At 41.9% G+C, this 27,358-nt stretch overlaps 3 protein-coding genes across 4 annotated transcripts in view; all 3 read left to right on the top strand.

Moving 5' to 3' along the window:
- Positions 1-365: 365 nt before the first annotated feature.
- TMEM9B (TMEM9 domain family member B) lies at positions 366-15,928 on the top strand. 2 transcript variants are annotated; one of them, XM_007459854.1, is made up of 5 exons: positions 372-549; positions 2,861-2,952; positions 6,282-6,390; positions 8,711-8,845; positions 14,737-15,928. In XM_007459854.1, the coding sequence occupies exons 1-5, from the start codon at positions 445-447 to the stop codon at positions 14,890-14,892; spliced, it is 597 nt and encodes a 198-aa protein (XP_007459916.1). In that variant the 5' UTR covers positions 372-444; the 3' UTR covers positions 14,893-15,928. The 2 variants fall into 2 exon arrangements, with proteins under 2 accessions (XP_007459917.1, XP_007459916.1); XM_007459855.1 differs by lacking the exon at positions 2,861-2,952 and having other exon boundaries at positions 366-549; positions 14,737-15,926.
- Positions 15,929-20,244: 4,316 nt separating this feature from the next.
- ASCL3 (achaete-scute family bHLH transcription factor 3) lies at positions 20,245-20,787 on the top strand. The gene has a single exon (XM_007459853.1). The coding sequence runs from the start codon at positions 20,245-20,247 to the stop codon at positions 20,785-20,787; it is 543 nt and encodes a 180-aa protein (XP_007459915.1).
- Positions 20,788-24,409: 3,622 nt separating this feature from the next.
- CUNH11orf16 (chromosome unknown C11orf16 homolog) overlaps positions 24,410-27,358 on the top strand; it is a 7,727-nt gene continuing 4,778 nt past the window's right edge. The window contains 2 exon segments of the mRNA XM_007459871.1: positions 24,410-24,552; positions 25,791-25,947. Of these exon segments, the coding sequence (XP_007459933.1) occupies positions 24,410-24,552; positions 25,791-25,947 (300 nt within the window).

Raw genomic sequence — 27,358 nt, 5'->3', positions numbered from 1 at the left:
GGCTCACTCTGGGTCCGGCAACGAACTGCTCCGGCCTCGCAGGGGTCGCTCGGGCCCGTCCCACCCCCCCACCCCCACTGACAGCCCGGGCTTGCTGGGGGGTGGGGGGGGGGTCTCCCTGGGCGGGAGGACCTGCTAGTGCACTGGCGGCCCACAGCCCCGCAGCCTCGGTGCCGGGGAAAGATGGCCTACCACCTCGAAGCTCCGCCGGACCCACGCTGCGCCCCCGAGAGGCCGCCTTGGCTCCTGGGGCACCGCGCAGCCTCCCGGCCTTCGCACCGGGAACCGTTTCCGGGGCGAATGCTTTTCGTAGCTGACCCGGCGCGGCCCGTGACGCGAGGGCCCAGACGGAAGTGCGGGCGGAAGAGCCGGAGCCCGAGCCGGAGCCCGACCGAGAGCAGGTCTCGGGGGCTCCGGCTGTGGGGACTGCTGGGCCTGGCAGCGATGGCGACCCTGTGGGCCGGCCTCTTTCGTCTCGGCTCCATGCTCAGCCTGTCCTGCCTGGCGCTCTCGGTGCTGCTGCTAGTGCAGCTGTCGGACGCCGCCAAGGTGAGTCCCGCCCCGCGCTCGCCCCAGACCGGAGCTCCTCCCCTGCCTCCGGCCTTGTCCACCTGCATCCCACCCAAGTCCTCTCCCAGCCCTGACAGCCCGACCCCTAGCTTCACAGCCCTGGCCGACTACCACCCGGCACCCTCCCGACGGCCAGGGAGCAGTCCAGCCCTCCTGCTCCAGCTGACGGTCCCCGCCCGCACCCCTCCCACCCGCGGAGCTGACACCCCGCCCCAGCCCCACCCGGCCCTGACGGCGCCCAGAGTCGGGACAGCATCTCCGCCTCCTTGAATTTCCCTTCCCAGCCCCGACAGCACCCCCCGCTGCCCCAAACTTGACAGCTTTCCCAACTTTAACAGCCTTTAACTTTATACGCTTGAGCTCTGACAGTCCACCGCCGCCCTCCACCGGCTTCACAGACCACTGCCCCAATTCCCCAGGCCAAAATGATAGGAAGCCCACATCTCACAGCTATCTTCCCTCTTAGGAACTAACTCCTCTCAAGTCACCCCTGAACTCATCCCTTCCCACCGTGGGAACTTGCTTCTCCTGGCAGCCTTCCTTCTCAATACGACCTACAGGAGTCTCTCTCACCGGCCTCATATCCTCACCTGACTCCCTCCAGGACCTCCTGGCCCCTTTCTTGCCTTCTCTCTTCTTGATAATTTAGTGGGTAAGGGAGGATCCAAACTACAGGAGAGGTGAGGTTGTGGCCTTCTCCCCTGCTCCATTTCTTGGCCCTTCTGGTCCCCCTCATGCTGCTCTCTAGTCCCCTTCGTGCCCATACCCTCCAGACCTGTCCTTGATGAGCTAGCTCATTACTAGGGAAAACAGATGGCCTGCACATTAATATAATGGGAAAACAGAATGACATTTTTCTTTTTTAAGTTGGAGCTTTACTCTATAATACCTTTAAATATAGGGGCTGGGAAAGATGGGTGACAAGTATACAGATCAGGGGGGTTTTGGTCAGGGGTTCTTTTTTTATTGAAGTATGTAGTTAATTTACAATGCTATGTTAGTTTCAAGTGTACAGCAAAGTAATTCAGATTCTTTTCCATTATAGGTTATTACAAGATACTGAGTATAGTTCCCTGTGCTATACAATAGATCCTTGTTGTTTAGGTCAAGGGTTCTTTTTGAAATCTTCCCTATGTCCCTCCAGAAACAGGGACAGCAGCAAGTCTCCTGACTTTCAAAACACTGCTGGCACCCTCTGCATATCTTCTGTCATCACTCTAAGTGATATATTGTAACCATGTACTTGTCAGTCTCCTTTACTTGGGCACGTCCTAATTATGGGCAGGAACCATGTCTCACACTTATCTGAATCCACCTCATTGCACACAAGTTCTGGCATAGGACAAATGCTCACTAAGTAGTTTTTCAATGAGTGAATGAATTACCAACTCTGCCAGATATACCACCATATATAGGACTTTTGGACCTGGTCCTCTGGAGACTAATGAGCTGCTGCCTTCTCAGATTAGATTCCCCTTTGCTGGGGAAGCATCTCCTACTCCCTCTATTCATAAATTTAGTCACCCCTTCCTCCACTTCTTGAAACTTGCTTTATCAGTAGTTGTCCTCTCTGTCTCCCAGGGATTAGAAGCAAAGTTTCCTGGGAAGGGTATACCAAACTGATCTCAGCTACACTCACACTACTCCCCTTATGTATTGGTTTGGCCAAAAAGTTCGTTCGGTTAGTGAACATGTTCAATAAAGTTCTCTGTGAAAATGAAGAATGTGTTTTAGTTTTACTTTAAACCGAACGAACTTTTTGGCCAACCCAGTACTTCCTTTCTAATTGTAGCTGAGTGCCTCCAAAATTTCATCCCTTCTATAGGACTCTGGCCCAACCCATTTTAGCCATATCAATACCTTTCTACCAAAGGGTGGAAGGATGGTAAGTAGAAGAATTGTGATTTGTTTTGTGAGTAATTTTTAGTTTGATATTTCCCCATCCTTCTGTAATCAGCATTCTTACCTGCAGGCGCAGCTGTCTGTCTACCTCGTCTTTCTACTAGCAGGTAGATGGTGATAACATTAGCACAATTTGATTTTCATGTGACACAAAAATGTGATTAACAAGTCACAGATACTAGATGTTATTTCAAAATAATTTTATGTAGTATATAATCATTCATTAGCATTACCAATGGCTTTTAAAAACTTGTATATCTCACAGTTATTTAAAATTTTAAATGAATGGTTTTAGAATACTTGGCGGGGATGCTTAGCACAATGTGTAAGTTGCAGTTTTTAAAAATATTGATGATAAACTGTCAACAAGTTTCTATTTTGGTTATAGAATTCTGAGGATGTCCGATGTAAATGTATCTGTCCTCCCTATAAAGATAATTCTGGGCGTATTTATAATAAGAACATATCCCAAAAAGACTGGTAAGTATTCTGGATTACTGAATTACCTGTCAAATTTCTTTCTTTGGTTGCCACTGTTAGCCCTGGATATTCATCCAATGTATTGTTTTCTCTTTAAGCAAAAGTGTTGAATTCCATTTCTATTTGAAAAAGTGAAAGTAAGGCCCTGAGTGCATGATGTAGGCCTAAAGGAATGTAGCCAAAATCCCCAGGCAGGGAGGCTTTTACATTGGGATGGGGCTGAGTTTGTGGCACCCAAACTACCCGTAGCTACCCTTCTGTGTCTCCTTAAATTTTGGTCCTCCCTCTTGCTTCTCAGTGGAAGGTAAGCAAGCCTCATTTATCTGGGTCAGAGTGTTTACAATTTGTAGGTTTTGATGATATATTGTCAGATATAGGAGAGTATGTTTAAAAGTGTCAAAAGGCTCAGGAAGGAATGGGAATGAGCCGTGAATATCAGAGTTTACCAATTGGTGTGCTATTTATAGGTTATAGGTGTGCCAAGTTATTGATCCCTTCAGCCCTTGGCATATAATCAAGCCGGCCTGTGATGACTGGGATCCTGACTAGCTAGCCACCAGCAGCCTTCTCTGTTTATCCCAGTGGACCTTACAAATAATAGCTTTTTCTACATGTGCCGTAAAATGATTGGGAAGCAGTTGTTTTGTAGCAGGATAGGTGGGCTCCTTACCCTGGACTGGGATGTTTTATGGTTTGTAATGGAAGATTGCCAGTATAGGCCTAGAAGAAAAATAGCTCCAAATGTTCCGTACTTTCACATGTGCCCGATTTCACAGCTAAATAGCCCCGAAAGTTTGAAAGCAGAATTAAATTCATTCTGTTACAATATTCCAAGCTGACTTTGAATAAGAAAAGTTAGCCTTTGAGCATGTTTAGCTTTTCTGATGTCGTTGTCTGTTCTTCCCATGATGTGCATTTAGGTTCAATCCGACATTTGGTAAGTGTATTCTTGAGAACTTCTTGTGAGCTTTTGTGTTCTACTTTAAATTGTCTCATACTACAAAGTGATTTAGCTATTCTTCTAGGTTTTATATCATCAAGTTACTTTATATGAAAAGAAAACTCAAATAAGTTATTCCTATAAATTTTCCAAATATATTGAGCACTTACAATCAGTTTATTCTGTTATCAGTAATAGAATATGATGCCTGTTACTTGAGTGGCAAGTGAACTCACTATTCAAGTGTTTAGCACTAATCTTTTCACTGACTTTTTGTTTTTCCAAGTTCACAGAGAACCGTATATCATTTATCCCTGGTTATTGGTGAAGATAGGGAGCTTTGAAAATAAACAGTTGAAAACTAGGCTTGCTTTGGAATTTTTCTTCCCTCTCTCCCTTGCTTCCTTCCTGCAGCTTAGCCTTTTACTAGGGATAGGTTCACAGATGTCACTGAAAGTTTTTTAACTGGCTTTAGAAGGGTAGGCAAGTTATGACTAATCAAGATGTTATGGCTTTGCGAGGCTTCCAATATCTTATCTGACCCTATATATATTTTTACCTTCTGGCCTCTCCATTTTGTCCAGTTGTTAGCTTTAATTCTTCATTGACCTATACTGTCTAACTTAAGAAAAATTTGAGTTCTCTGGTTTGTGTTTGAGGTGTGATTTGAAGCTGGTAATGTCCTCCTTTTGGCACTAGGGGGAGGTGTCGCCTAGTTCCTGAAGTGGTTGTGTTCTGTATCTGGGTTCTGTGTTTACAGTGAGTGGCCAGCCAGAACCAACCTTCCTGCTTCCTCTCCCATCCTGCACAGCACTCAAAATCTCCTTGTTATTAAACTGTATTTGTACTTCCAAAGAAACACTCAATACTCAACACTTAAATTCCCCAAGTAATTCTTAAGTGTTGTTACTAAGGCTTCTGAAGCTGAAATAGAAAACTAAGTAGGAGATAAGTCTCATTTTCCTGAGGTTCAGAGAGATACAGGGGGGCTGTCCTAGGAGGCAGGAGCCCTGGATTCTGGTCCTTTTACCTATTACTTTACTCTGACCTGTATAGGTGACCTCTCCGAGAGTGCTGGGCTGGATGACTTTTATGATTCTGAGCTAGATACCCCTGCAGTGGGATTTAGCTTCCTCTGCCTATTGTATGCCTGCATCTGGCTGGATACGTTCCTGGTCTTCTGTACATTTAGAACAAATATCACACACTTGTATGGTGTGAATTGTGGGACCTTACTCTTATTTGAAAGTCTGCCAGTTGAGACTTATTTTTTCATTACTACCTTTGTTAAAATTAAATTACCTGTTAAGGAAAACTGACTGAACTTTTATCATTTATGCCATTTTGGGTTTTCTTTCTTATGCCACAGCTCAGAGGGAACAGAACACAAAAAAGTACGTTCTGATAGGGCAAAGGGAAAGAATCAGCCTGGAGCATTGGATGCCCTCAAGAAGGTGGGTGGAGTGGGACAGGATGCTGTGGTAGAGTTCTTGAGGCAGCCAGACATGCCTAAGGGAGAGAGCACAAGAGGGAGGGAAACTGCCCAGCAGCCAGCAGGAGGACAGCAAAGCTTTGCCTCCCTTTGCTGCAGGTGATCAGGGTAGTGGGCTCTTAATAGCTGGGGAGAGTAAGAATTATTTCCTAGAATTGACAGATTTCTGGGAAAAAGATTTTTTGGATAGGCTTGCTTTTTCATAAGCCGTAAATAAGTGACCTGGAAAATGGGGAGAAAATAAACCTCCAACCACAAAAACATTCAGCCTTTTATTATTTTTAAGTACTGTTGCCAGGTAGTGTTTTCATTTTAAAATATTTTTGTTGTCCTAATCCTACTTCTCCATGCTTTTTAAATAGACTTTTGCTCATTAAGAAAAGTAATTGTTTCTTACTCTGGTGTTCAGCTTTCAGAGTTTCATAATTTAACCAACTGTTAGGTGTGATTAGCCATTCATATACCACACTGTGGCAGTTTAGATGATATTAGTTAATTCATAAAAGAGGTAATCTCATATTTGAATAATGCTCCAGGTCACTTTAAATCATTTGAAGCGGTTTTACTTGCTAAATGAACAAGTCTAAATATGACTTGATCTGCTAAGTAGTTTTCAGTCCCATTTGGGATATTTCAGGTGCATTTTTAACTATAAATAGCACTTTTGAAAATAGCTGCTACATATGTGTCTTTATGGTTTCTTAGACTGTTAAAGCTTACCAAATTGCTAATGTTTAGAGAGGAAATGATTTCCCTTCCCTTACTGATTATTCATTCCTTATATTCATTCTTTCATTGGGAAAGTTCAGTGATTATTCCAGATTTCAGGAAAGGTTTGATCAGTGCAAGTAGAAAATCCAGCTAGGTTTAGGCAGTATTTTATCTTTGTTTTTTCAGCGATTGCCTTCATGTTGTGGACCCCATGCCTGTGCGGGGGCCTGATGTAGAAGCATACTGTCTACGCTGTGAATGCAAATATGAGGAGAGAAGTTCTGTTACAATCAAGGTAAAAAAACAATAATCCATCTTTTCTGCTTCTGGAACAGTTTTTGTTGGTATCTAGACAAGAAAGAAAATTTTGGACATTTGAATTCTATTTAGTTACCTAAACTATTGCTCTTCCATCCTGTTCCCCAGCACCCTCTTACCCGCTCCTTTCTCATCCCCAGCCCGCACCCTAAAAGGAGCAATGGGCCTGCTCTCCGCCTGCCTCGTTGAGATGCCTTGTGCATTAATTAGGATACCTTAGATAGATGTGATATGTGAAATGGCACCAAAAAAGCCCTGAGTATAATTAGCATTTCCCAGAAAGACATTCCAGCTTCTCTGTGGCCCACGTATGCCAAAGATTAGTGAGAAAGCAGGATGATTAGACCTTCTTCTTCCTGCCCTCTCAACCCTTAGAAAAAGTTTAATATATAGAGTGACTGCTCTATCCTAGAAAACATCACTTCTGGATTTTAAGATTTCCTTTCTTTATCTTTTATAGGAAATGGAATGTAGATCACTCTCATCACAATTTGGACCTCTAATGAGTTCAGTTACTTTATTATGGTGGCTAATAGTTCTTCTCCCCAGTTTTTTTATATGGAGGTCCCTATTCCTGTTGCCAAAAAAAAAAAAAAAAGCCTCAGGGGAATCTGGGGTGCTCAACTATGCCAGTTACAAAGACTCCTGTTGTGATTGACCCTGCGGAGAGCTCCTGCTCCAGCAGGGTACTGTCCCATAGAGAAACCATCATTGTACTTTTCTATTTTTTAACAAAATCTTTATGTATAATTTCCATACCCCAAATGTCACTCATTATAAGTGTATAATTTTATAAATTTTAGCCAATTAAAAGCCAATTTTTAAAATCCAGTTTTAGGGACTTCCCTGGTGGTCCAGTGGTTAAGACTCCACACTTCCAATGCAGGGGCCACGGGTTCAATCCCTGGTTGGGGAACTAAGATCCCACATGCCCCGCAGCCAAAAAATAAAAATAAATAAATACTTTGGGTATTGACCCTGATAACTTGCTAAAAAAAAAATTAAAAAAATAAAATCCAGTCTTAGAACATTCCCATCACCCCAAAAAGATCCCTCATAACCATTTATAGTTAATCCCATTCCTATCCCCAGCCCTAGACAATCACTATTCTGCTTTGTGTGTCTACAGATCTGGACATTTCATATAAATGGAATCATAAAATATGTGGTCTTCTGTGACTGGTTTCTTTCACACAGTGTAATGTTTTTGAGGTCTCTTCATGTTGTAGCATGTATCAGTACTTAATTCCTTCTTATTACTGAATAGCATTCTATTACATGAACGTACCACATTTTGCTTATCCATTCATCAGTTGATGGACATTTATTTCCAGATTTTTACTCTTATTAATAATGCTGTCATCAATATCTGCATACATGTCTTTGTGTGGATGTATGTTTTCCTTTCTCTCTGGTAGATTTCTAAGAGAGATAAGTTTATATTTAATTTTTTTTTTTTTTTTTGCGGTATGCGGGCCTCTCACTGTTGTGGCCTCTCCCATTGCGGAGCACAGGCTCCGGAGGCGCAGGCTCAGTGGCCATGGCTCACGGGCCCAGCCGCTCCGCGGCATGTGGGATCTTCCCGGACCGGGGCACGAACCCGTGTCCCCTGAATCGGCAGGCGGACTCTCAACCACTGCGCTACCAGGGAAGCCCTATATTTAATTTTTAAAGAGACTGCCAGGTTGTATTCTAAAGTAGTTGTACCATTTTACATTCTCACCAGTAACATATGAGGGTTCAGTTTCTGTACATCCTCGCTAACATTTGGTATTGACTGTCCTTAACTGTAGCCATTCTAGTGGGAGGTGTCACACTGGACTGCTTGACACCGCACGAATTAAGATCTCAAGAAAATCATGTGCCTAAAATGTATTTTTGTATATCTAAATTGATCTAAAGCAGTATGCTGTTGAAATTCATCTGAATTACATTTTCTGTTAGAGATCCTAACAGAAAGTGGTCTTGACTGCAGTGCTGTTGAATGTAGGACACTGTATTCAGGTGAAAAGAGAGAACTGCTGTGCTAGCAGTGGTGCAAATGATTAGCAGTAGGTGAAGATGGAATTTGAATACTCGTGAAAAGATCCCAAAGGCAAAATGCTTTCTTTCCTTTTTTTCTATAAATAATACTTTGGTGAAGAGTTGAGTTTATTTCTTATGTTGGAATCTGGTTTGTATAGAAATCCTGTATGCTTAACAGATAGATCAGTCTTCACTATGGCTTTAGCATTATTATACAAAATTCAGATTTCTTGGCTTGAACAGAGATATAACTTATTTTCAATTTCCTTTAGGTTACCATTATAATTTATCTCTCCATTTTGGGCCTTCTGCTTCTGTACATGGTATATCTTACTCTGGTTGAGCCCATACTGAAGAGACGCCTATTTGGACATTCACAATTGATACAGAGCGATGATGATGTTGGGGTAAGTTCTTAGCATGCCCTAGGTGTTCAAGGCCAGTCTCTGTCATCATCTGATATAAAGTGCATGTAAAGAGTAGTTACATAATAGATGTCCGTACCTGGAGCAGATCCTCCACCAGAAAACCTAAAGACAATTCTAATATTAGTGTATGTCTCTTTATGAGGAAATTGCTCTGTAAAGCCATAAATATGGTGCTTAGACCGATGATCCTTGGTGAGTGTGCTGTACAAGGCTTTGCCTTTCACTACCAAGGGCACAATTTTCATTGCCTTTTCCTGTTTACATTGAGAAAAGCATCGGATATAGTCTTCTTCCTAGGCTCCTGCCTGAACACCTTTCCTGTCAACATCACCAAATATTTTAAAAGGCAAAGAGGCTTTAGTGAAGGGAAGCATGAAAACCATAATGTTCTTTACTTAATGAAGTACAGCTTGATAACTTGCTGATGTTTTATATTTCCTATTTTCCTCCTTCTTTAAAAGAATCTGTGATCTTTAACTCTAGAGAAAAATAAAACCATCACTCCTGATTCTCTTCCTATCTTTAAAACACATTCATATTTGTATGTATAATTAATATAACTTCACTCAAAACCTTTGAGAAATTGACATAATCTGCAAATTTGTTATTCAGTATGGCTTAGAGAATTATATTGTTTGTTTTGTCATCATCCTGTTTTGGTTTGTTTCCAAATTTTCCACTATTTCATTATTACATATATAATATTCTTTAGAAATTACTTTTTATTTTGGATTACTTTATTGAACTATGTTTCTTTTTTTTTTCATCTATATTGGAGTATAATTGCTTTACAATGGTGTGTTAGTTTCTGCTTTACAACAAAATGAATCAGTTATATATATACATATGTTCCCATATCTCTTCCCTCTTGCGTCTCCCTCCCTCCCACCCTCCCTATCCCACCCCTCCAGGCGGTCATAAAGCACCAAGCTGATCTCTCTGTGCTATGCAGCTGCTTCCCACTAGCTATCTACCATACGTTTGGTAGTGTATATATGTCCATGCCTCTTTCTCGCTTTGTCAGAGCTTACCCTTCCCCCTCCCCATATCCTCAAGTCCATTCTCTAGTAGGTCTGTGTCTTTATTCCTGTCTTACCCCTAGGTTCTTCATGACATTTTTTTTTCTTAAATTCCATATATATGTGTTAGCATACGGTATTTATCTATCTCTTTCTGACTTACTTCACTCTGTATGACAGACTCTAGGTCTATCCACCTCATTACAATTAGCTCAATTTCGTTTCTTTTTATGGCTGAGTAATATTCCATTGTATATATGTGCCATGTCTTTATCCATTCATCCGATGATGGACACTTAGGTTGTTTCCATCTCTGGGCTATTGTAAATAGAGCTGCAGTGAACATTTTGGTACATGACTCTTTTTGAATTATGGTTTTCTCAGGGTATATGCCCAGTAGTGGGATTGCTGGGTCATATGGTAGTTCTATTTGTAGTTTTTTAAGGAACCTCCATACTGTTCTCCACAGTGGCTGTATCAATTTACATTCCCACCAACAGTGCAAGAGGGTTCCCTTTTCTCCACACCCTCTCCAGCATTTATTGTTTCTAGATTTTTTGATGATGGCCATTCTGACCGGTGTGAGATGATATCTCATTGTAGTTTTGATTTGCATTTCTCTAATGATCAGTGATGTTGAGCATTCTTTCATGTGTTTGTTGGCAGTCTGTATATCTTCTTTGGAGAAATGTCTATTTAGGTCTTCTGCCCATTTTTGGATTGGGTTGTTTGTTTTTTTGTTATTGAGCTGCATGAGCTGCCTGTAAATTTTAGAGATTAATCCTTTGTCAGTTGATTCATTTGCAAATATTTTCTCCCATTCTGAGGGCTGTCTTTTGGTCTTGTTTATGGTTTCCTTTGCTGTGCAAAAGCTTTGAAGTTTCATTAGGTCCCATTTGTTTATTTTTGTTTTTATCTCCATTACTCTAGGAGATGGGTCAAGAAGGATCTTGCTGTGATTTATGTCATAGAGTGTTCTGCCTATGTTTTCCTCTAAGAGTTTGATAGTTTCTTGCCTTACATTTAGGTCTTTAATCCATTTTGAGCTTATTTTTGTGTATAATGTTAGGGAGTGATCTAATCTCATACTTTTACGTGTACCTGTCCAGTTTTCCCAGCACCACTTATTGAAGAGGCTGTCTTTTCTCCACTGTACATTCCTGCCTTCTTTATCAAAGGTAAGGTGGCCATATGTGCGTGGGTTTATCTCTAGGCTCTCTATCCTGTTCCATTGATCTATCTTTCTGTTTTTGTGCCAGTACCATACTGTCTTGATTACTGTAGCTTTGTAGTATAGTCTGAAGTCAGGGAGCCTGATTCCTCCAGCTCCGTTTTTCTTTCTCAAGATTGCTTTGGCTATTCGGGGTCTTTTGTGTTTCCATACAAATTGTGAAATTTTTTGTTCTGGTTCTGTGAAAAATGCCAGTGGTAGTTTGATAGGGATTGCATTGAATCTGTAGATTGCTTTGGGTAGTAGAGTCATTTTCACAATGTTGATTCTTCCAATCCAAGAACATGGTATATCTCTCCATCTGTTTGTATCATCTTTAATTTCTTTCATCAGTGTCTTATAATTTTCTGCATACAGGTTTTTTGTCTCCTTAGGTAGGTTTATTCCTAGATATTTTATTCTTTTTGTTGCAGTGGTAAATGGGAGTGTTTTCTTGATTTCACTTTCAGATTTTTCATCAGAACTATGTTTCTTAAAGTGAATAAAATTTAGTAGAGTTTCAAGAATCAATTCCAAAAGCCAAAGCCAGGATAAAGCCTTGCCAATCACAGTCAAAAGTCCTTTTACTCTGGAATGGCTTGTGGACCCATTGGTAAAAGATGAGAAAGGGGATCCCGAATGAATGGCTTAAGTTATAATTACAGAGCCTGCTTGTCTCATGAATATCGATATTGAATACTCAATTTGAGCAAGATTTCATTTTTGTTTTGTGAAGAACTTTCATAGAAATACCTCTCTTTGCCTCTTTTCCCTTTGCTTCCTTTAGTAATTCAGCCAACACATAACAAGTAACTTTTCCATATCAGGAAGGATTAGAGTCTCAAATTCTGTTCCCATGTTAATTTTCATTCACATACAACATTTCCCATTGACATTTTGGGTCAGATGATTGTTTGTGATAGGGGACTGTCCCGTTCACTGCATGATATCTAATAGCATCCCTGACTTCTGCCCACTAGAAGCCTCATCCCAATCATGACAATCAAAAATTTCCACAGGCGTTGCCAAATGTTCCTGGGGGTCAAAATCACCCCCAGTTGAGAACTACTAACATATGAAAACGTTATGTATCAAAGGCCACCTAAACCATTTCATTATAGGCACAGAGACAGAAACTCTGACTTAAACTACATCCCTTATAGCATTAAATATCTGGTTCCTGATTTTAGGGATAGACAATATTAATGTAATACACAGAACATAAAAGAAATGGATGTACAAATGTGTAGATAAAAACATGTAGGAAAGGCATTTGATGGGACCATGTGCTTAGTAACCATTTTATTCACCAGTGATTGATTCTGTAAGCATGTCGATCATATGAGAACATTGTCTTGAGAGGCCTGGCTGACTTTTGGATATCTGTTAAATTGATTCTGGGCAGAGAGAGGTTTTCTAAACACAGGTATGAATTTATGGTAACAGCTCCGTTCAAAAGAAGTTCAATTTAAAGTCCTACAATTGTTGCTAATCCAAGATGATAGTTCTTCACTCTTTATGTGCCTTTAAACATGCTTTTGTTAAATTCTCAGTTAAATTCTGTTTTAATTTTTTCCATTTTTGTTGGCTGTAGAGCACTTTGAATCAAGTGAGGGCACAAATAGTTAAGAAGCTCACTGCAAGTAGTCACAATAGTTACTGTATTATATATCCGTGACACATCATTGCTATTATCAAAGCATTACATTAAAACATGTTTTGTACTTATTGTAATTTTATCAGGTGTAAAAAGTGCAAACATATATAAAGGGTAAATCTCTATTTGCATTCTCCCGGCATCCATGACTATGAGCAGCTAGTTCAGTCTTGTTCAATCCTTCTGGCTAGTTCAGGCCAGAAGGATTAACTGTTTGTTTAGTCCTTTAAATTTGTTCCTTAAGAAGATGTTTCTCCCCCTACCTTGACGAGTAGATAACAGGGCTATGAAATTGAGAAGCACTCTGCTGGTAAAGTACATCCTTCTTCCCACTCTTGTTTATGTCAAAACAAACCAATGGTAATAATGTTTTATATACAAGTTCACTGAAGCACCATATTCGGATAGTGTCATTTTAATCTACCTGAACAAAATCAGTGTGTTAAGAAGATGTGACACCAGGTCAAGTTTAGGAAAGCTAAGACTTGTGCTTGTGCTCATTTGTTAGATGACCTTGGATCGGTTTATTTCCTCATGGGAAATAAAGTAATCCAACAACATTAGCCGCCTTCCTCTTTCCTAACGTTCTTTCTTAGATCTTTGAAACATTTGAACTTTGTGGAATAGTTTTTATTATTTTCATTTGTAAGGTTAAAAAAAGAATGGGGTTTGCACAAGGTATTACCTAAATTAAGTGAAAAGTTGAAGCAATTTTGGTAAAGAAGGCAGGGATAGATTCTTTACAGAAAACTCTTTGGTGTCTTTGAAATGTCGACATTATATAAATATCTTGCTCTAAAAAGAAGACCAGGTGTTAAAACACTGTTTAGTTATAGTTTTATATATATAGTTATGCAGTTATGTATAGCTTTCCATAGACACGCTGACTCCTGCCCTGGGTATATAATAGAGCTTTTGCAAACATGCAAAACAATATTGTTTCTTTCTGAGAGGAAAAGTTTAAGAGGCCTGACTTGTGACTTGTATCCTATGTTGGAACATTTAGGAGCTTTGCTAACCCAGGTTCAGGAAAAAGAGATCAAGGAAAAGGCAAACAAAAGCAATAAATTAGTACTGAATGCCTTTTGTCATTTAGGCAGCTGTGTTTATATCTCATTCATAGATAGATTAGCATGGTGGTTTCCTGTGTAATGACTACAAACGTCAGTGGCGTTGGTTTACTTTGACCAGGATAGGTTCGTTTTCTACATAGATACCTGGGTGACCCTTCAATGGCCTCTTTCCTAATGTGGCAGCGAACATGGAAGCTACTGTGTACTCAGCAATGAAAGATTCAAGTCTTTACCAAATAGAAATGCTGAAGTAATAATTCCTTACTGTCCTTAGCACTAGAGGGTAATTGTAGCACTTGAGCTATGTCTCTGTTCATTACAGATTGGGGAAGGGGGGAAATGTAGGTGTTGAGGGCATAAGAAGAGATGGAAACCAACCAAGATAGGATCCAGTCAACTCATCTCCCAGGATGAATGTGGCCCCAAGCTGGCAAGTAACAATTCTAATATAATGGGAGTCAGGAAATTAAAAGATAGGAGTTTCCTCAGCCACAGATTAGCTGTATAGTATCAAATAAAACAAGGAAAAGCCCTACTTTCTGTATCTGTAACATATAGATATTAACATGCAAAATAGATTTTCTTTCCACCACTCATCAAGACGGGCTTTTCTTTAACGTAAATGACCACTGTCTTTGTCTTGATCCCGACTTCTTAAGGGAATGTCTTTGGAAATGGTGACTCATGGGAACTTTGCACAAATACCTCCTCATCGCTTATTTTACTTGAACCAACTATTTCTGTAGTTGAGTTCATCCTGCTTCTGGTAGTTGAGTGTCTAAGAGTGCTTGGCCAAATTAGATGGTCTGTTTGAAAAGGCCAGCTGCTCCTATCTCCGTGGCTGGATAACTGTGTGTGTGTGTTTTACACGGACCATGTTGTTCTGATGTTCTCCATTCCTGGACTTTCAGGATCACCAGCCTTTTGCAAATGCCCACGATGTGCTGGCCCGCTCCCGCAGTCGAGCCAATGTGCTGAATAAAGTAGAGTATGCCCAGCAGCGTTGGAAGCTTCAAGTTCAAGAGCAGCGAAAATCCGTCTTTGACCGTCATGTTGTCCTCAGCTAACTGGGAATCGAATTCAAGGTGACTAGAAAGAAATAAGGCAGACAATGGGAAAAAATTGACTGAGTTTTCCTGGGTTTTGTTTTAATGCCCTGTTGATTTCACTAACTCTTGCTGGAAAATTCAAAACTGGAAACAAAAACATGCTTGGTATTTTCTTTTCTCGTTAATGTATTAATGGAGGCATTTTTTAAAGCACACGCCTCAAACAACGTTATTCTTTTCCTGTTTGTGACTTTTACTAATAAAAATATGTCTGCCTGTAAATTATCTTGAAGTCCTTTACCTGGAAAAAGCACTCTCTTTTTTACCACACAGTTTTAATTTGGTTTTCAAGATAATTTTCAGGGGTGGTTTTTGTGTGGTGTTTTTTGTTTTTGTTTTTGTTTTTGGCAGAGTAGGGGAGGGACACGTGGGAAGGGCTTAACATAACTTTTCTCAAGTCACTTTACTAAACAATCTGTTGTAAATAGACTTTGCCTTTTATTTTCAAGTTTCATTCATATTTTGAAGTCTGCCAGCCTCATCAAAGCCCTGACTTACCTATTTGAATTTTGCACTGACTATATTGTCTGGACATCTGGTTGGCCTGTGGCTGCACTTCATGGTAAATTGGATCTGAAATGCCTGGTGGCTCTTCACAAGATGCAGATTTTCTTCATGTACTGTGATGTCTGATGCAATGCATCCTAGAACAAAGTGGCCATTTGCTAGTTTACTCTAATGAATAAACATAGTCTTGGTGTGTGGTCTTTCTCATCTTCTTCTAGTATCTTTAAGGATGAATCCTAAGGACTTGGACACTTGCAATAAAGAAATTTTCTTTTAAACCCAAGCCTCCCTGGATTGATGACATACACATATTTGTCAGCATCTCCAGTCAGGTTGAGAGGCAGCTGTTTGAGCTGTAGTGTGTACAGCTTTGAACTAGCACTGGAGTTCCAGTTGCCTCCCTCTGAAAGGTATAGCAGTTATTGGATAACTGGCTTTTTTCTTCCTATGTCCTCTTTGAAATGTAACAAAAATAATTTTTGAAAAACTTTTTTTCATATTCTTTTCTATTATGGTTTATCACAGGATATTGAATATAGTCCCTTGTGCTATACAGTAGGACTTTGTTGTTTATCCATTCTATATTATAATAGTTTGCATCTGCTAATCCCAAACTCCCAATCCATCCCTCCCTCACTCCCCTCTCCCTTGGCAACAACAAATTTGTTCTGTATGTCTGTGTGTCTGTTTGTTTCATAGATAAGTTCCGTTGTGTCGTATTTTAGATTCCACATGTAAGTGATATCATATGGTATTCAGACAATGGAATATTATTCAGTGCTAAAAAGAAATGAGCTATCAAGCCACAAAAATATGTGGAGGAACCTTAAATAAATATTACTAAGTGAAAGAAGCCAATCTGAAAAGGCTATTTACTATACGATTCCAACTATATAACATCCTGAAAAAGGCAAAACTATGGAGTAAAAAAAAAATCAGTATATAATATGTCATTATACATTTGTCAAATTCCCTAGAAATGTACACCACCAAGGGTGAACCGTAATGTAAACTATGGGCTTTGAGTGATAATGATGTGTCAATATTGGTTTATCAGTTGTAACAAATATATCATTCTGGGGCTGGCCTATTGGTAGTAGAGGAGAATGTGCATATATGTAAGAGCAGGGGGTAAATGGGAACTATGTACTTTCTGCTCAGTTTGCGGTGCATCTACAATTGCTCTGAAAAATAGTTTATTTAGAAGGAAAAAAATTTTAATAGATATATAATAAAATGTAGGTTCATATTGAGCTTCCTGGTCATGGCCTTAATCTCTATTTAAAAAATATTGGCGAATATTTGCACATTATGAGATTATTACTTAAAGATATTTTCCATAAATAATTTTGATATAAGATTATATAACTCAGATAAATGGGGGGGCATTCTTTTTATAAAAGAATTTGTTACAAGAGTCCAATTTTGCAAGCAAAGCTTTCTATTTAGTATTGTTGTATGTTGTCATATCTACATATTAGGTAGAGAAAACAGATAAACCAGACTGAGCAGTTCTGTTTAACTGTAAGCTATTTTGCATGTTGTTACTAAATGATCACCTATAAATCAGTTTAAGTCTGACTCAGCCCAAAGTACAGCCTCTCGGCAACAAAATTCAGGTAAGAGACTCTTCTCCAGAGTGGCCCATGGGGGAGAATAAAAACATGGTTTTTAAGAAAATCCCTAGGCACAGTTGATAAATGATGAATTTTTTCAGCTATCTGATTATTCCATTATCTTAAAACTATCAAATATGCTTATATGTTTAAAGAGTCAGTTTTGCTGATGATTCAGTCATCTGGAGGAGTGGAAAGTGTTTTTGGGTTTGGAAGTCAGGAGGTTTAGGTTCTGACCTCTGCTCTGCTGCTAGCTCTGCAACAATTATGAGGGATTGGATAAGAGGATTTCTAAGGTTTCTCTAGGCCTAACATTCAGTAATTCAATTTATATGTGCAGTTGTAGCTTTTTGTTTTTTCCATGCTAGATATTTGTAATCTCTCAGAAAGTTGAAGCTTTTATGCTCAGCAGAGCATCCAGAATCTCTTAGGATTTTATCATTAAGACCTCATCATTTATTTCCCAGAAGAGTTCTAAGACAGACACCTGAGATTTTCCCTAAAAGGCAGGTGAATTTGTTAGCTATGCGTGTATCTGGCTTTGGAGCCGCAGCACTTACAGCCTGTGTGGCTCTCTTTTAAAACCTTTACTCAATTTCTACAAACATGTCCAGCTGCCACTAGACTTCCTATCTCCATCCTCTTCACTACTGCCTTTTTCATTCTATCACTATTCTTGTTAAATTTTCTTCTTTGAATAAAGGATCATTTAAATGCTGCTACATTGATTGGTGAACTTTTTGGAAATGCTCAATAGAAAAGGCTTTCTCATCAGTGTGTCTCCAAAGACACCAGGCTCTTTTTCCAAGAATTATGCAACATCTTGTTAAAACCTAGAAACTATTAATTACCTGTTGCGTATACAAATTACTCAGATTTCATCTGGGTCAAGGCTTAAGATATTGTTAAAATTATCAGTCAGGATGAACTATACCGAAAGAATTCTTGTGTGTAATTAGCTTTGATGACATCTGCTTTACTTTTTGGTACCCTGTTGTATCAGTTCTGGCTCGTTAGCTATAGGCAGAAATAAGGTGCTGATGTCCTCAGAAATGTAGTAATAGGGGCTTCATACCCATTGTGCCATCATTTCCCAACTTCTGCCATACACATCCTTTATCTCTTACCCACTAGAATTCTTGGCTCGAGAATTTCCCAACTCTTTTTCTCAGCAACTTTTTCTTTTTGACAGAATCTTGGCGAGTTTGTAATCCAGAGATTTTCATTTTATGTTAGTTATTTTAGGCCATTGGATCAGTAATTTGGAATCTTTCATTTCCTCTGTTTTGATTTTTAATTGGACCTATGGCACTTATCTCATTCCCTCACCACCACACCCCTATTAGGAAGAGCTTTTCCTGGCATTTATTCCTTTTTCAGCCTTTTTCACCATGACATTATAACCCTCCCCACCACGCACATTTCCCACCCCTCATCCGCTATCCCCCATCCCCTACTGCCCTTTCTGGTTCCAGAGTCTTTTGTCTTTTCTGTAGCCATACTTGATAGGATAGGTTTTTTCACAAGAATTGTAATACACTTTATTGCACTTGAATTCTGGTGCTTAGAGACTGCTCCTGTCATTACATAGTGCAGCCTGCAGAGTTTTCTTTTACTCAGGTAGAGAAACAAGTTCCAGTGTTTACCTAATCTTGCCCTCAAACATTAGGGCTGGATTTTTTGTGGAAAAAGAAAGCCACCTTTCCTTCTTTTCTGAAAGCCCCAAATTAGATTTCATGTGGCTTTTTCTTTTCTATTTTGGGTATGTTCTTCATCTCTCAACAGATGTGCTTTGGATAGATCAATGTTTGATCTTCCAGTGTTAGGGAAAATATAGGCCAGGTTTTCTATAAGGTGCAGGTGAGAAAGGGATGCTGCACAAGTATTCATCTGTTAAGAAATGAAACAGGAAAAGAACTAATACCTAGTGCATTATATATATATTTTTTCATTTAATCCTCACAACCACCCTGCAGAATAGTTGATATCTCAGTTGGACATAGGAATAAGCCAGAGCTCAGAAAGGTTAAGAAATTTGCCTAAGGACACACAGCTAAGAAGAGGCAAAGCCAAGATTGAAACTTGAGAATGTTAATGACTGAAAGAAAAACGCCCTTTTCCTACAGCACTTCCTTGACTTCCAGTTAACTAGTTACACTGTAATGTTCCTGTGAAATCCGTTGTGACCACATTATTACAGTCAAAGGCAAAAAGTAATGGTAGTGTAATAAATAAGCTGGATGCAGGCCTATTCAGAAGAAGGGAATGTGTTAATATGAGACATCTTGGAGTATTATACTTTAAGTTCCATGAAAAAAAAAAACCTAAATACCGATGCACTTTACTCAATATATTTAAAGTTCTAAGTAAAAATATGTTAATTGACCATGTTTTAAATGTGTTAGGGGAGTTTCTCATAAAGGGAATCTTACAGTGAATTTTTAAGAGCAAATGATTCCTTTTTTATTTTCAGTTTTGCCCCCGGCATATCAGGTATCGTTTAAGAAGGCTATGCCTGTGAGGTTGCATGATCACTAGCTAGTTTGTAATTTCTCCAACACGTATTTGAATATTGTGGTGTTTCAGTGTTTCTCAAACATCAGTATTTGCATACACCTTCACAGTCTTCATTATATTAGTGTTCCACCTGTACTGTTATTTACTTAATATTTTTCTGTAAATCAATTTACATTTTTTACTCAATTAGCTTTATTTTTAAAAGAGACTTTGTATCACTACTGTAAATGTGAAATCAGTATAATTCACAATAAATGGAAATTAAATAAATAAATAATTTTTAAAAAAGAAATTAATAGTAAAACATTATTAGATTCTAGCTAGATACTATTCCTGTTGAAGGCTTCCATCTGAGGAGGATTAGAAAGCATTCTAGTAGTATGGAAAACACACTCTCATCAGATTAAAGATATATCCTTGTAATCATAAGGACTGAAAGGGAATAACTTTCTCACAAGGCAAGTCAATGTTATTTCATGCTGTTTCTGTGTACCATCAAAAATCCTCTCCCTTACTACCCAAAGAATGTTGTAACCCCATCAAGTTTTCAGAATGAGCTCAGAAACTATTCATCAAAGCAGAAAAGTCTCTGATCTCTGTCGATATCTGTACTCTTTTGATCTGGCCAAATTAATAAACTTGGTTCTGTTTCCAGGCTAAAGAGGAAGTGATGGACAATAAAACCTACTCCAATCTGCCAGACAAACAGCCTGTCTCCTCTGATTCCACCCACTTGCCACTGACCAGGTCCTTCTATCTGGACCCCATGATCATGTTCCACCTGTACCCTGAGGGCCCGGTGCCATCTCCTTACTCTGAAGACCTGCCATTGCTGCCTTTTTCCAGTGACTCTCTGATCATGGAAGACTATGGGGAACCCTGCGCCTTCTCCTTCCCAATGCCTTATCCAAATTACAGAAGGTGTGAATACTCCTACAGGCCAGCCTTTATCCAGAAAAGGAATGAGCGGGAAAGGCAGCGGGTGGAATGTGTCAATGAAGGCTATGTCCAGCTCCGACATCATCTGCCAGAGGAGTACTTGGAGAAACGACTCAGCAAAGTGGAAACCCTCAGAGCCGCAATCAAGTACATTAATTACCTGCAGTCCCTGCTGTACCCAGATGAGGCTGAGGCCAAGAATAACCCCAGGAAAGATTCCTCCATAATAGCAACCACCAGCCGCCACACTGGCCCCATTTTCAGAATCATTTGATTCCGTGTTTCTAAATAGAAACAAATAATTTCACAAAATGTGGTCCCTTACATCATTTGATAGTTTTCCTAATGGAATCTCTGGGTGGGCAGATAATAGTTCAAATGCTAAGCTGTGTTGGATATTTCTTACCTGGGTTTCAGATGTACTAAACATTATCTTATGTAGATTGAGAAAACGCTTCTTAACCTTTGGTAATTTCTTTCAAGAACTTTAGGGAAGCAGGAGTCCCCAGAATTCTCTATATCTCTCACCTTGCCCTTCTCGCACACTTGGCCAGAGTCTCAGCTGTGAGAAACTCACAAAAGTATTGTAAAGTAAGACTAATGACTATTCAATGCCTGTACTGCACTTTGCAGACGCTTCATGCTGAGCAATCACAATGAACCTCCCTGGATTTGTCAAAGTTTGGTGGGTTTTATTATTTGGAGTTGGCGAGAAATCTATACCTCACTCATAATGTGATGCGGAAGTATCTTGGGGCTAAAGCAAAAGTAGTTAACAAAACCTTGTTGTCATTTGAAATTACTTCAGAGTCATCTTTTTCCTGCATGCAGCAGACATCCTCAGGTAACTTAGTTTGCGCTTAAGAGTGCAGGCTCCAGTCATACTGCCTCCATTTACATTCTGACTCTGCTGCATCCCCACTGTGTTCTCAGTTTTTCATCCACAGAATGAGAATTATAGGAAAAGCAGCTACCCCTTATGTTTATTATCAGTATTAACAGTGCTTGTGAAACATAATGAAAACATTATGTGAAAACAATGTGAAACATTATGAAAACACATAATGTTTTCATAGCCATTATTTTTAAACCTTATTATCCTCTTTTTTTTCTTTTTTGCCCATGACATCAACATTCTTCAGGTTCTCCAGGCCAGAAAATGTGAGAAGGACAGTGACGTCCCCTATCTTGGAGTCTGCCTTCAAAATGTTTCTATTTCTGTTCCTATGATGAGCTTCAGCTCTTCCTTCTTCCTTAACTCCCACGTCCCCTCTGTCACCAAGCACAGGCAGGACTTCCAACACACTGTCACATTCATCTCCACTGTCACCTCTCTGTGAAGTCTTTCCACCACAGCCATTACTTGTTCCTTTATTTTGAACACATATTTCCTTGCCGTTCTTATCCTGCTATCTTTACTTCTCCTATCTTTGCACACCTATCTCTGTCTTCAGTAGAATGTAAGCTCCTTGAAGATAGGGGTCAGTCTTATTCATCCTATATTCCTAGCACCCAGCAAAGTGATTCAAGTCAGGTAGGCATCAGGAAATATTTGGTGGTGTTATTTTCCTATTCCCATCCCGTCACATTGTGTCTGGATAACTCGGTGGCCTCCTGGGCTCTGTTCTCAACTGGCTCTGTCACCACTCTGATATTCTTTATCTTAAAGTATTTCATGTCATTTCATTGCTCAAGCCCCATGACAACTTCCTTTTGACTATGACATTGTTGACATTTATCTGCTTGGTTTTCAAAGCTCCCATCAATTTGGCCCCTTCCCAAATATCCACACTTGATTTTCCCATGACACCCCATTCCCTTCACCCCAAAAAGAAAATCACAGTCTTGCAAATGTATCCTTCTGTCTTAGCTCTTGCTTCCTACCAAGACGGAATGGAATATTCTCCTTGTTCACTGTTGAAATCCCACCTATCTTATTCAGGAAGCCTTCTCTCATAGCCAGAGACTAAATCACTCAGCCTTTAGGGTAACAGCCGTTCCCCTGGCTGCGAAATTAAGCTCTGTGAGGGTTGACATCAGTTAGGATGCTTTTGGTTACAACCGATACAAAAATCTGATAAAAATTGGTGTAACCAATAAAGGGAATTTATTTGTTCACATACCTTAGCTTCTAGCAGTAGGGCCGCCTTCAGGCAGGGCTCAACACTGTCACCAAGAACCTGTTTTCTTTAGGTCTGTCCTCTCTGGGAATAGCTTCAGTGTCCCAGACTGTCAGAAGCTCCCAGAACCTCAAGCTTTCTTATTTATGTATAGGAGGAAAAAGAAAGTCTATAACCCAGGATTTCCAACAAGTCTTGAGATTCATTCTGATTCCAGAGGCACGGGAACATGCCCATGCCCTAGTGGCCAGGGATTGGAATGTGCTGATGGACACACATGAATCGGGGGGTACAGTCAGCCTCTCCTAACCACACAGAGCCACAACAGAAACAGGAACTGGTGGAAGCAGGGGATGGATGGGGTAGAGAACCACAAACGTCCCTACATACCTTTTTGGTCTTCTCCACTGAACACAGTGTTGGGCACACAGCCAGTGCACAATGACTGCCAGATGCCTCAAATACCAGCCTCCTCCTCTGGATGTTCAAATGAGAGCAGAATCTAGACTTCTGTTCCTTTGGTCCCCATTGTCCACTCCCACCACCCCAAGTGATCATTACACCTCTGCTCCTCAGCAGTCCTGTTACAGACAAACATGCCCACACTTTTGGTTATTATTTTTTTTAAACTAAAGACAAATTCTTAGAGTCCTTAGGCCACCCAGTGGTTCCCTCCACTCCTGCCTCGTGCCCGCACCGGGTGAAGGCAGGTCAATAGCCTTGAGTCTCTGGGGGACCAGCTCCCCCGCCTCACGAGACACTGCTGGGATCCGTGAGGGCTGCGCACCGTGACGGACTCTTCCGGCAGAGGGGAAGCCCGAGCTTTTGGGGAATTGAGGTTGCACTGGCCTTTCCCGCCAACACCCCCTCCCCAGAAAGGGGGAGAACTACGCCCTAACCTCTCGCCCCGCGCATGCGGCCCAAGGCCCCAGTCCCTCCTCTGCACATGCTCAGTACACTCCCTCGGCCCAGCTGGCTCGCATCCATGGCAACCTGCTAGGCAACCAGGAGTCAGTTGGTCTGAGGCCGTGAACTCCGACTGTTGGAAGGGGCTGAGGCTGAGGTGGAGTTTGAGCCTGTGATAAGTCCCCTTGGGGTTAGAACTGTGGACTTGGGCAGGAGCAGACTCAACAGGGCCGTGGTGGGCTGGGCCAGCGGAGTGGGATCTCGGGCCCTGGGTGGCAGCTGTCGCCTCTGAGCACGTCTACGGAGGCCACAGCCCTGGGCTCTCAGCTCGGTCTAGTCCCGCAGGTGACTGGGTTAGGAGGGAAGTCTGTGGCTTGGGTTAGGGGTCAGTTTGTCCCCAGCACTACGATTTGCAAAGGGGCGTGTGGTCTTACCCCCGAAGTCCCTACAACTGGGGTGGAGATGGGGGAAAAAAAAACTAACCTGTGTTGAGCTACTTAAATATGCTATGCCAGGTGCTTTCCACATCTCATCTCCTGGGCGGTAACTGATGCACCGAGGTGAAGTGAGCACGCAGCCAGCAGGCTGTGAAGGATTTACTACAGCTAAATCCTTCTCTGAAATCCCAGCTCTTGCTCTTTCAACCCCTCCCCTATTTCCTGAGCTGAGCCTCCCCGGGCAGGTGATTCTGGGGACGCCCTGCGCGTCGGTGGGACCGGGTGCGGCCGCAGAGAGGCCGCAAACCGCAGAGCTGAGCCCAGCCCCGGCCAGGCGCCCTCTCCTGGGCTCTGGGCTGCAACTCAGATAATAGTGCCGCTTGTTCTCAGGTGTTTTCTCCCAGGGACATGGACTCCTCCGCAGGGCTTTGGGATGCCTTTGCCCAAATACTGCAGCGTGGCCACAACCCTGAAGGCCCCTGCCTGGGCCGGCACTGCTCCTCCCTGGGAACTGTCCTTTGCCTGCCCTCTCGCCTCCCAAGGACCCTGGCTTACCCGGCAGAGCCCCCTCACCAGGTATCAATCTCGACTTCCTTTTTCCTCTCTGTTCTTTCTTGGCTCTAGATGGTGGGAGAGATGGCCCAGGAGGGAGAGAGCTTGCTTCCTGGGAAGGCTGCAAGGGTTCTTTACCGTGTGGGCTCTGAGTTGCTTGGGGTTTAATATTCCCCTAGTCTAAACTGCACTCCCAGTGACATCAAGGGTTGACCTGGCTTTCATCCCACCTTTTAGCAGATGTGGCAGATGTCAGAGTTGGCATGTGTGAGGGAAGGCAGTCAGGCATCATCAGTTATAAACTTCTAGCTCATTTTACCATCAGCTCTGAGACTTGCCATGGGACTACATGAGAAATTAGGGTTTCTGCTACCAACCGCTAAGGTGAGGTCTCCAGGTCCCTCCTCAACTTCCCTCAGTATCCCTCAGTTATCCTGGCTTTTTGTGAATGGTATCCTTAGTTGGCTGTCTACAGTGTGAATACAAGAGGGGAAAGGAACCTCAGCCTATAAGCACATACAGGTTGTGCAAGTCCCAGGGATTCATGTCCATGCTATTCAAGTCAGTCTGTCCAGGTTAGAGACATGCCAGCCTGAACCCTTTAGCCCCTTTCTTGATTCACCTGGGTGGATCATCTCATTCAAAGCCTGTATCCGGGCTTGCCCACAAAGTAAACAGGTTTTTTCAGAAACCCAAGCCCTGACTCAACAATTCCCTAGAGCTTGGTCCTGTCCACAAAATTTCCCAGAACTAGCTTCTCCTTTTTTCTGTCTCACAGCCTCCCAGTCAGCTCCTCTGTGCTTCCCGTGCTCAAACACCTCCTCCTCTCCCACAGTGCTCAGCCTTCTTGCAATTTTGCTCCTTTGGCATCACCATCCAAGCCTCCATGCCTCATCGTGGAATCCCACACACCGCCTCAGGCTTCCCCTTCCTGGAAGTCTTTCCTGGCCTTCTGTCTGGTCTCAGACCAGCACTCATAACCAGAATATATAAAAGCTAATCCCACCTGGATTACCTTGAAACGATTCCCAGTCCTCAGACGACGGTTCCCTTCACTCTCTTCTCCTTCTGCCCCTCCCAGTAGTTTACCTTATCTTACTGGAAGTCACAGATTGCCACTCTTTACATGGATTTCCGTTCCATATTACCTTATCTGTCATGCACACACCATGGCGCTGCTCAGATCTAACTCTGAAACGTGTTTCTTGATGGTTTTAGGGCTTGGTTTTCTCTACTCCCTAATTCCATTTGCTTTTTCCCAGATATGCATCTTATGACCCGTGTCTCCACATTGCTGACCCAGCATGGCAGGGGCCTGGCTGGCTGAGAAGAGGTGGAGATGCTGCGGACGCATGGGTCCTGGCAAGAAGGGAAGCAGATGGCTTTTATTACAGGGCTCAGATAAAGGCTGCTCCCGAGGCAAGTCCCTAAGTCCCAACATCTCCCCATATGCTGCTCTGGATGGCCCTGTCATACCTGATATGCCTCAGCTGTGTGTGCCCAGCAGTTCAGTTTCTTGGATAAGCACAGATCTCCCATGGTCAGGATGCAGAAGTGAAAATGTAATGTCAGTGAGTGCATTAATTTGCTAGGGCTGGGTAACAAAGTGGCACAAGCTGAGTGGCTTAAACAACAGAAATTGTCTCTCGGTTCTGGGGACTGGAAGTCCAGGTGTTGGCAGGGTTGGTGATTCTGAGGGCTGTGAGGGAGGATCTGTTCCATGCGCCTTTCCTAACTTCTGGTGGTTTGCTGGCAATCCTTGGTGATCCTCGGCTTGTAGAGTCATCCCCCTGATCTTGGCCTTCATATTCACATGCTGTTCTCCCTGGGTGCATGTCCGTGTTCAAATTTCCCCTTTTTGTAAGGACACCAGTCATTGGATTAGGGGCCCACCCTACTCAGCTGTACTCGGTGTGACTTTGTCTTAAGTCGTTACATCTGCGATGACCCTATTCCCAAATAAGGTCACCTTCTGAGGTACTAGGGGCTAGGACATCAACATATGAATTTGGTGGGGTAACTATTCAATCCATAACAGTGAAGAAAATATACAGTAAAAGCACTTTGTTCAGGAAAATTCAGTGTGTCAAATTATGGGCGCCAGCCTAAGGGTAAGAGGAGCAAAATGTGTGTAAAAGCCCGTGTCCCTCCACACAGGAGCACAGTGCCTGCGTGCTGGGGCCAGGCCTGGGCTTTACTTTGGTGGTTACTTGCTTCTTTGGGATTTTTCTCTTCCCACAAAGAGTCAGACTTTGTGAATGTGGATCCATAGAGGGAAAACAAGTGTGATTTCTAAAAATATATATAAATGATAGAATTTCCAATCAAAAGTCATTTTGTCATTTTCAGGTAACTAATATGTAATTTCAAATGAAATATTAACAGGGTTTTGCTCAAATATAGATCCTGTCTAGTGGTTTGATAAAAGTCAATTTGTAAGCTTGTTCTTTTAATTAGCTTAGTATTTCTCCTGCCCTCTCTGCCAGGCTGCTCATTTGCTTCCTTTGCCCAGCCTCCCCTCATGGACGTAATGGCAGTGCAGAGGGCTGCTCCAACAGTCCCAGCCTGTCCTCGCCCGAGAGGGCCTGTGGATGATACCCCATCCCTGGCTGGCCGCGGACACAGGGACAACACTTCCTGGGAGTGCTAGGAGGAAAGGGTGTGCTTGGGGAAAGATCCAGAGGACCCAGGTTACTCCTGTGAATTGCAGGCCAAATATAAAGATAGGAGAAAAACAAAACAGGAGGGCTTCCCTGGTGGCGCAGTGGTTGAGAGTCCGCCTGCTGATGCAGGGGACACGGGTTCGTACCCCAGTCCGGGAAGATCCCTA

This window comes from Lipotes vexillifer, unplaced genomic scaffold, assembly GCF_000442215.2.
Source record: "Lipotes vexillifer unplaced genomic scaffold, Lipotes_vexillifer_v1.1 scaffold61, whole genome shotgun sequence".
Taxonomy (NCBI): Eukaryota; Metazoa; Chordata; class Mammalia; order Artiodactyla; family Lipotidae; genus Lipotes; species Lipotes vexillifer.
The sequence above is the reverse complement of the archived record's forward strand: the minus strand, read 5'-3'. Positions and strand labels throughout refer to the sequence as shown.

Bases quoted from the DNA above. Each gene is read 5' to 3' on its own strand.
- TMEM9B (XM_007459854.1), top strand. From the start codon at position 445: ATGGCGACCCTGTGGGCCGGCCTCTTTCGTCTCGGCTCCATGCTCAGC. The intron at 2,953-6,281 runs GTAAGTATTCTG...TTGTTTTTTCAG, and splicing joins AACATATCCCAAAAAGACTG to CGATTGCCTTCATGTTGTGG. The intron at 6,391-8,710 runs GTAAAAAAACAA...AATTTCCTTTAG, and splicing joins GAAGTTCTGTTACAATCAAG to GTTACCATTATAATTTATCT.
- ASCL3 (XM_007459853.1), top strand. From the start codon at position 20,245: ATGGACAATAAAACCTACTCCAATCTGCCAGACAAACAGCCTGTCTCC.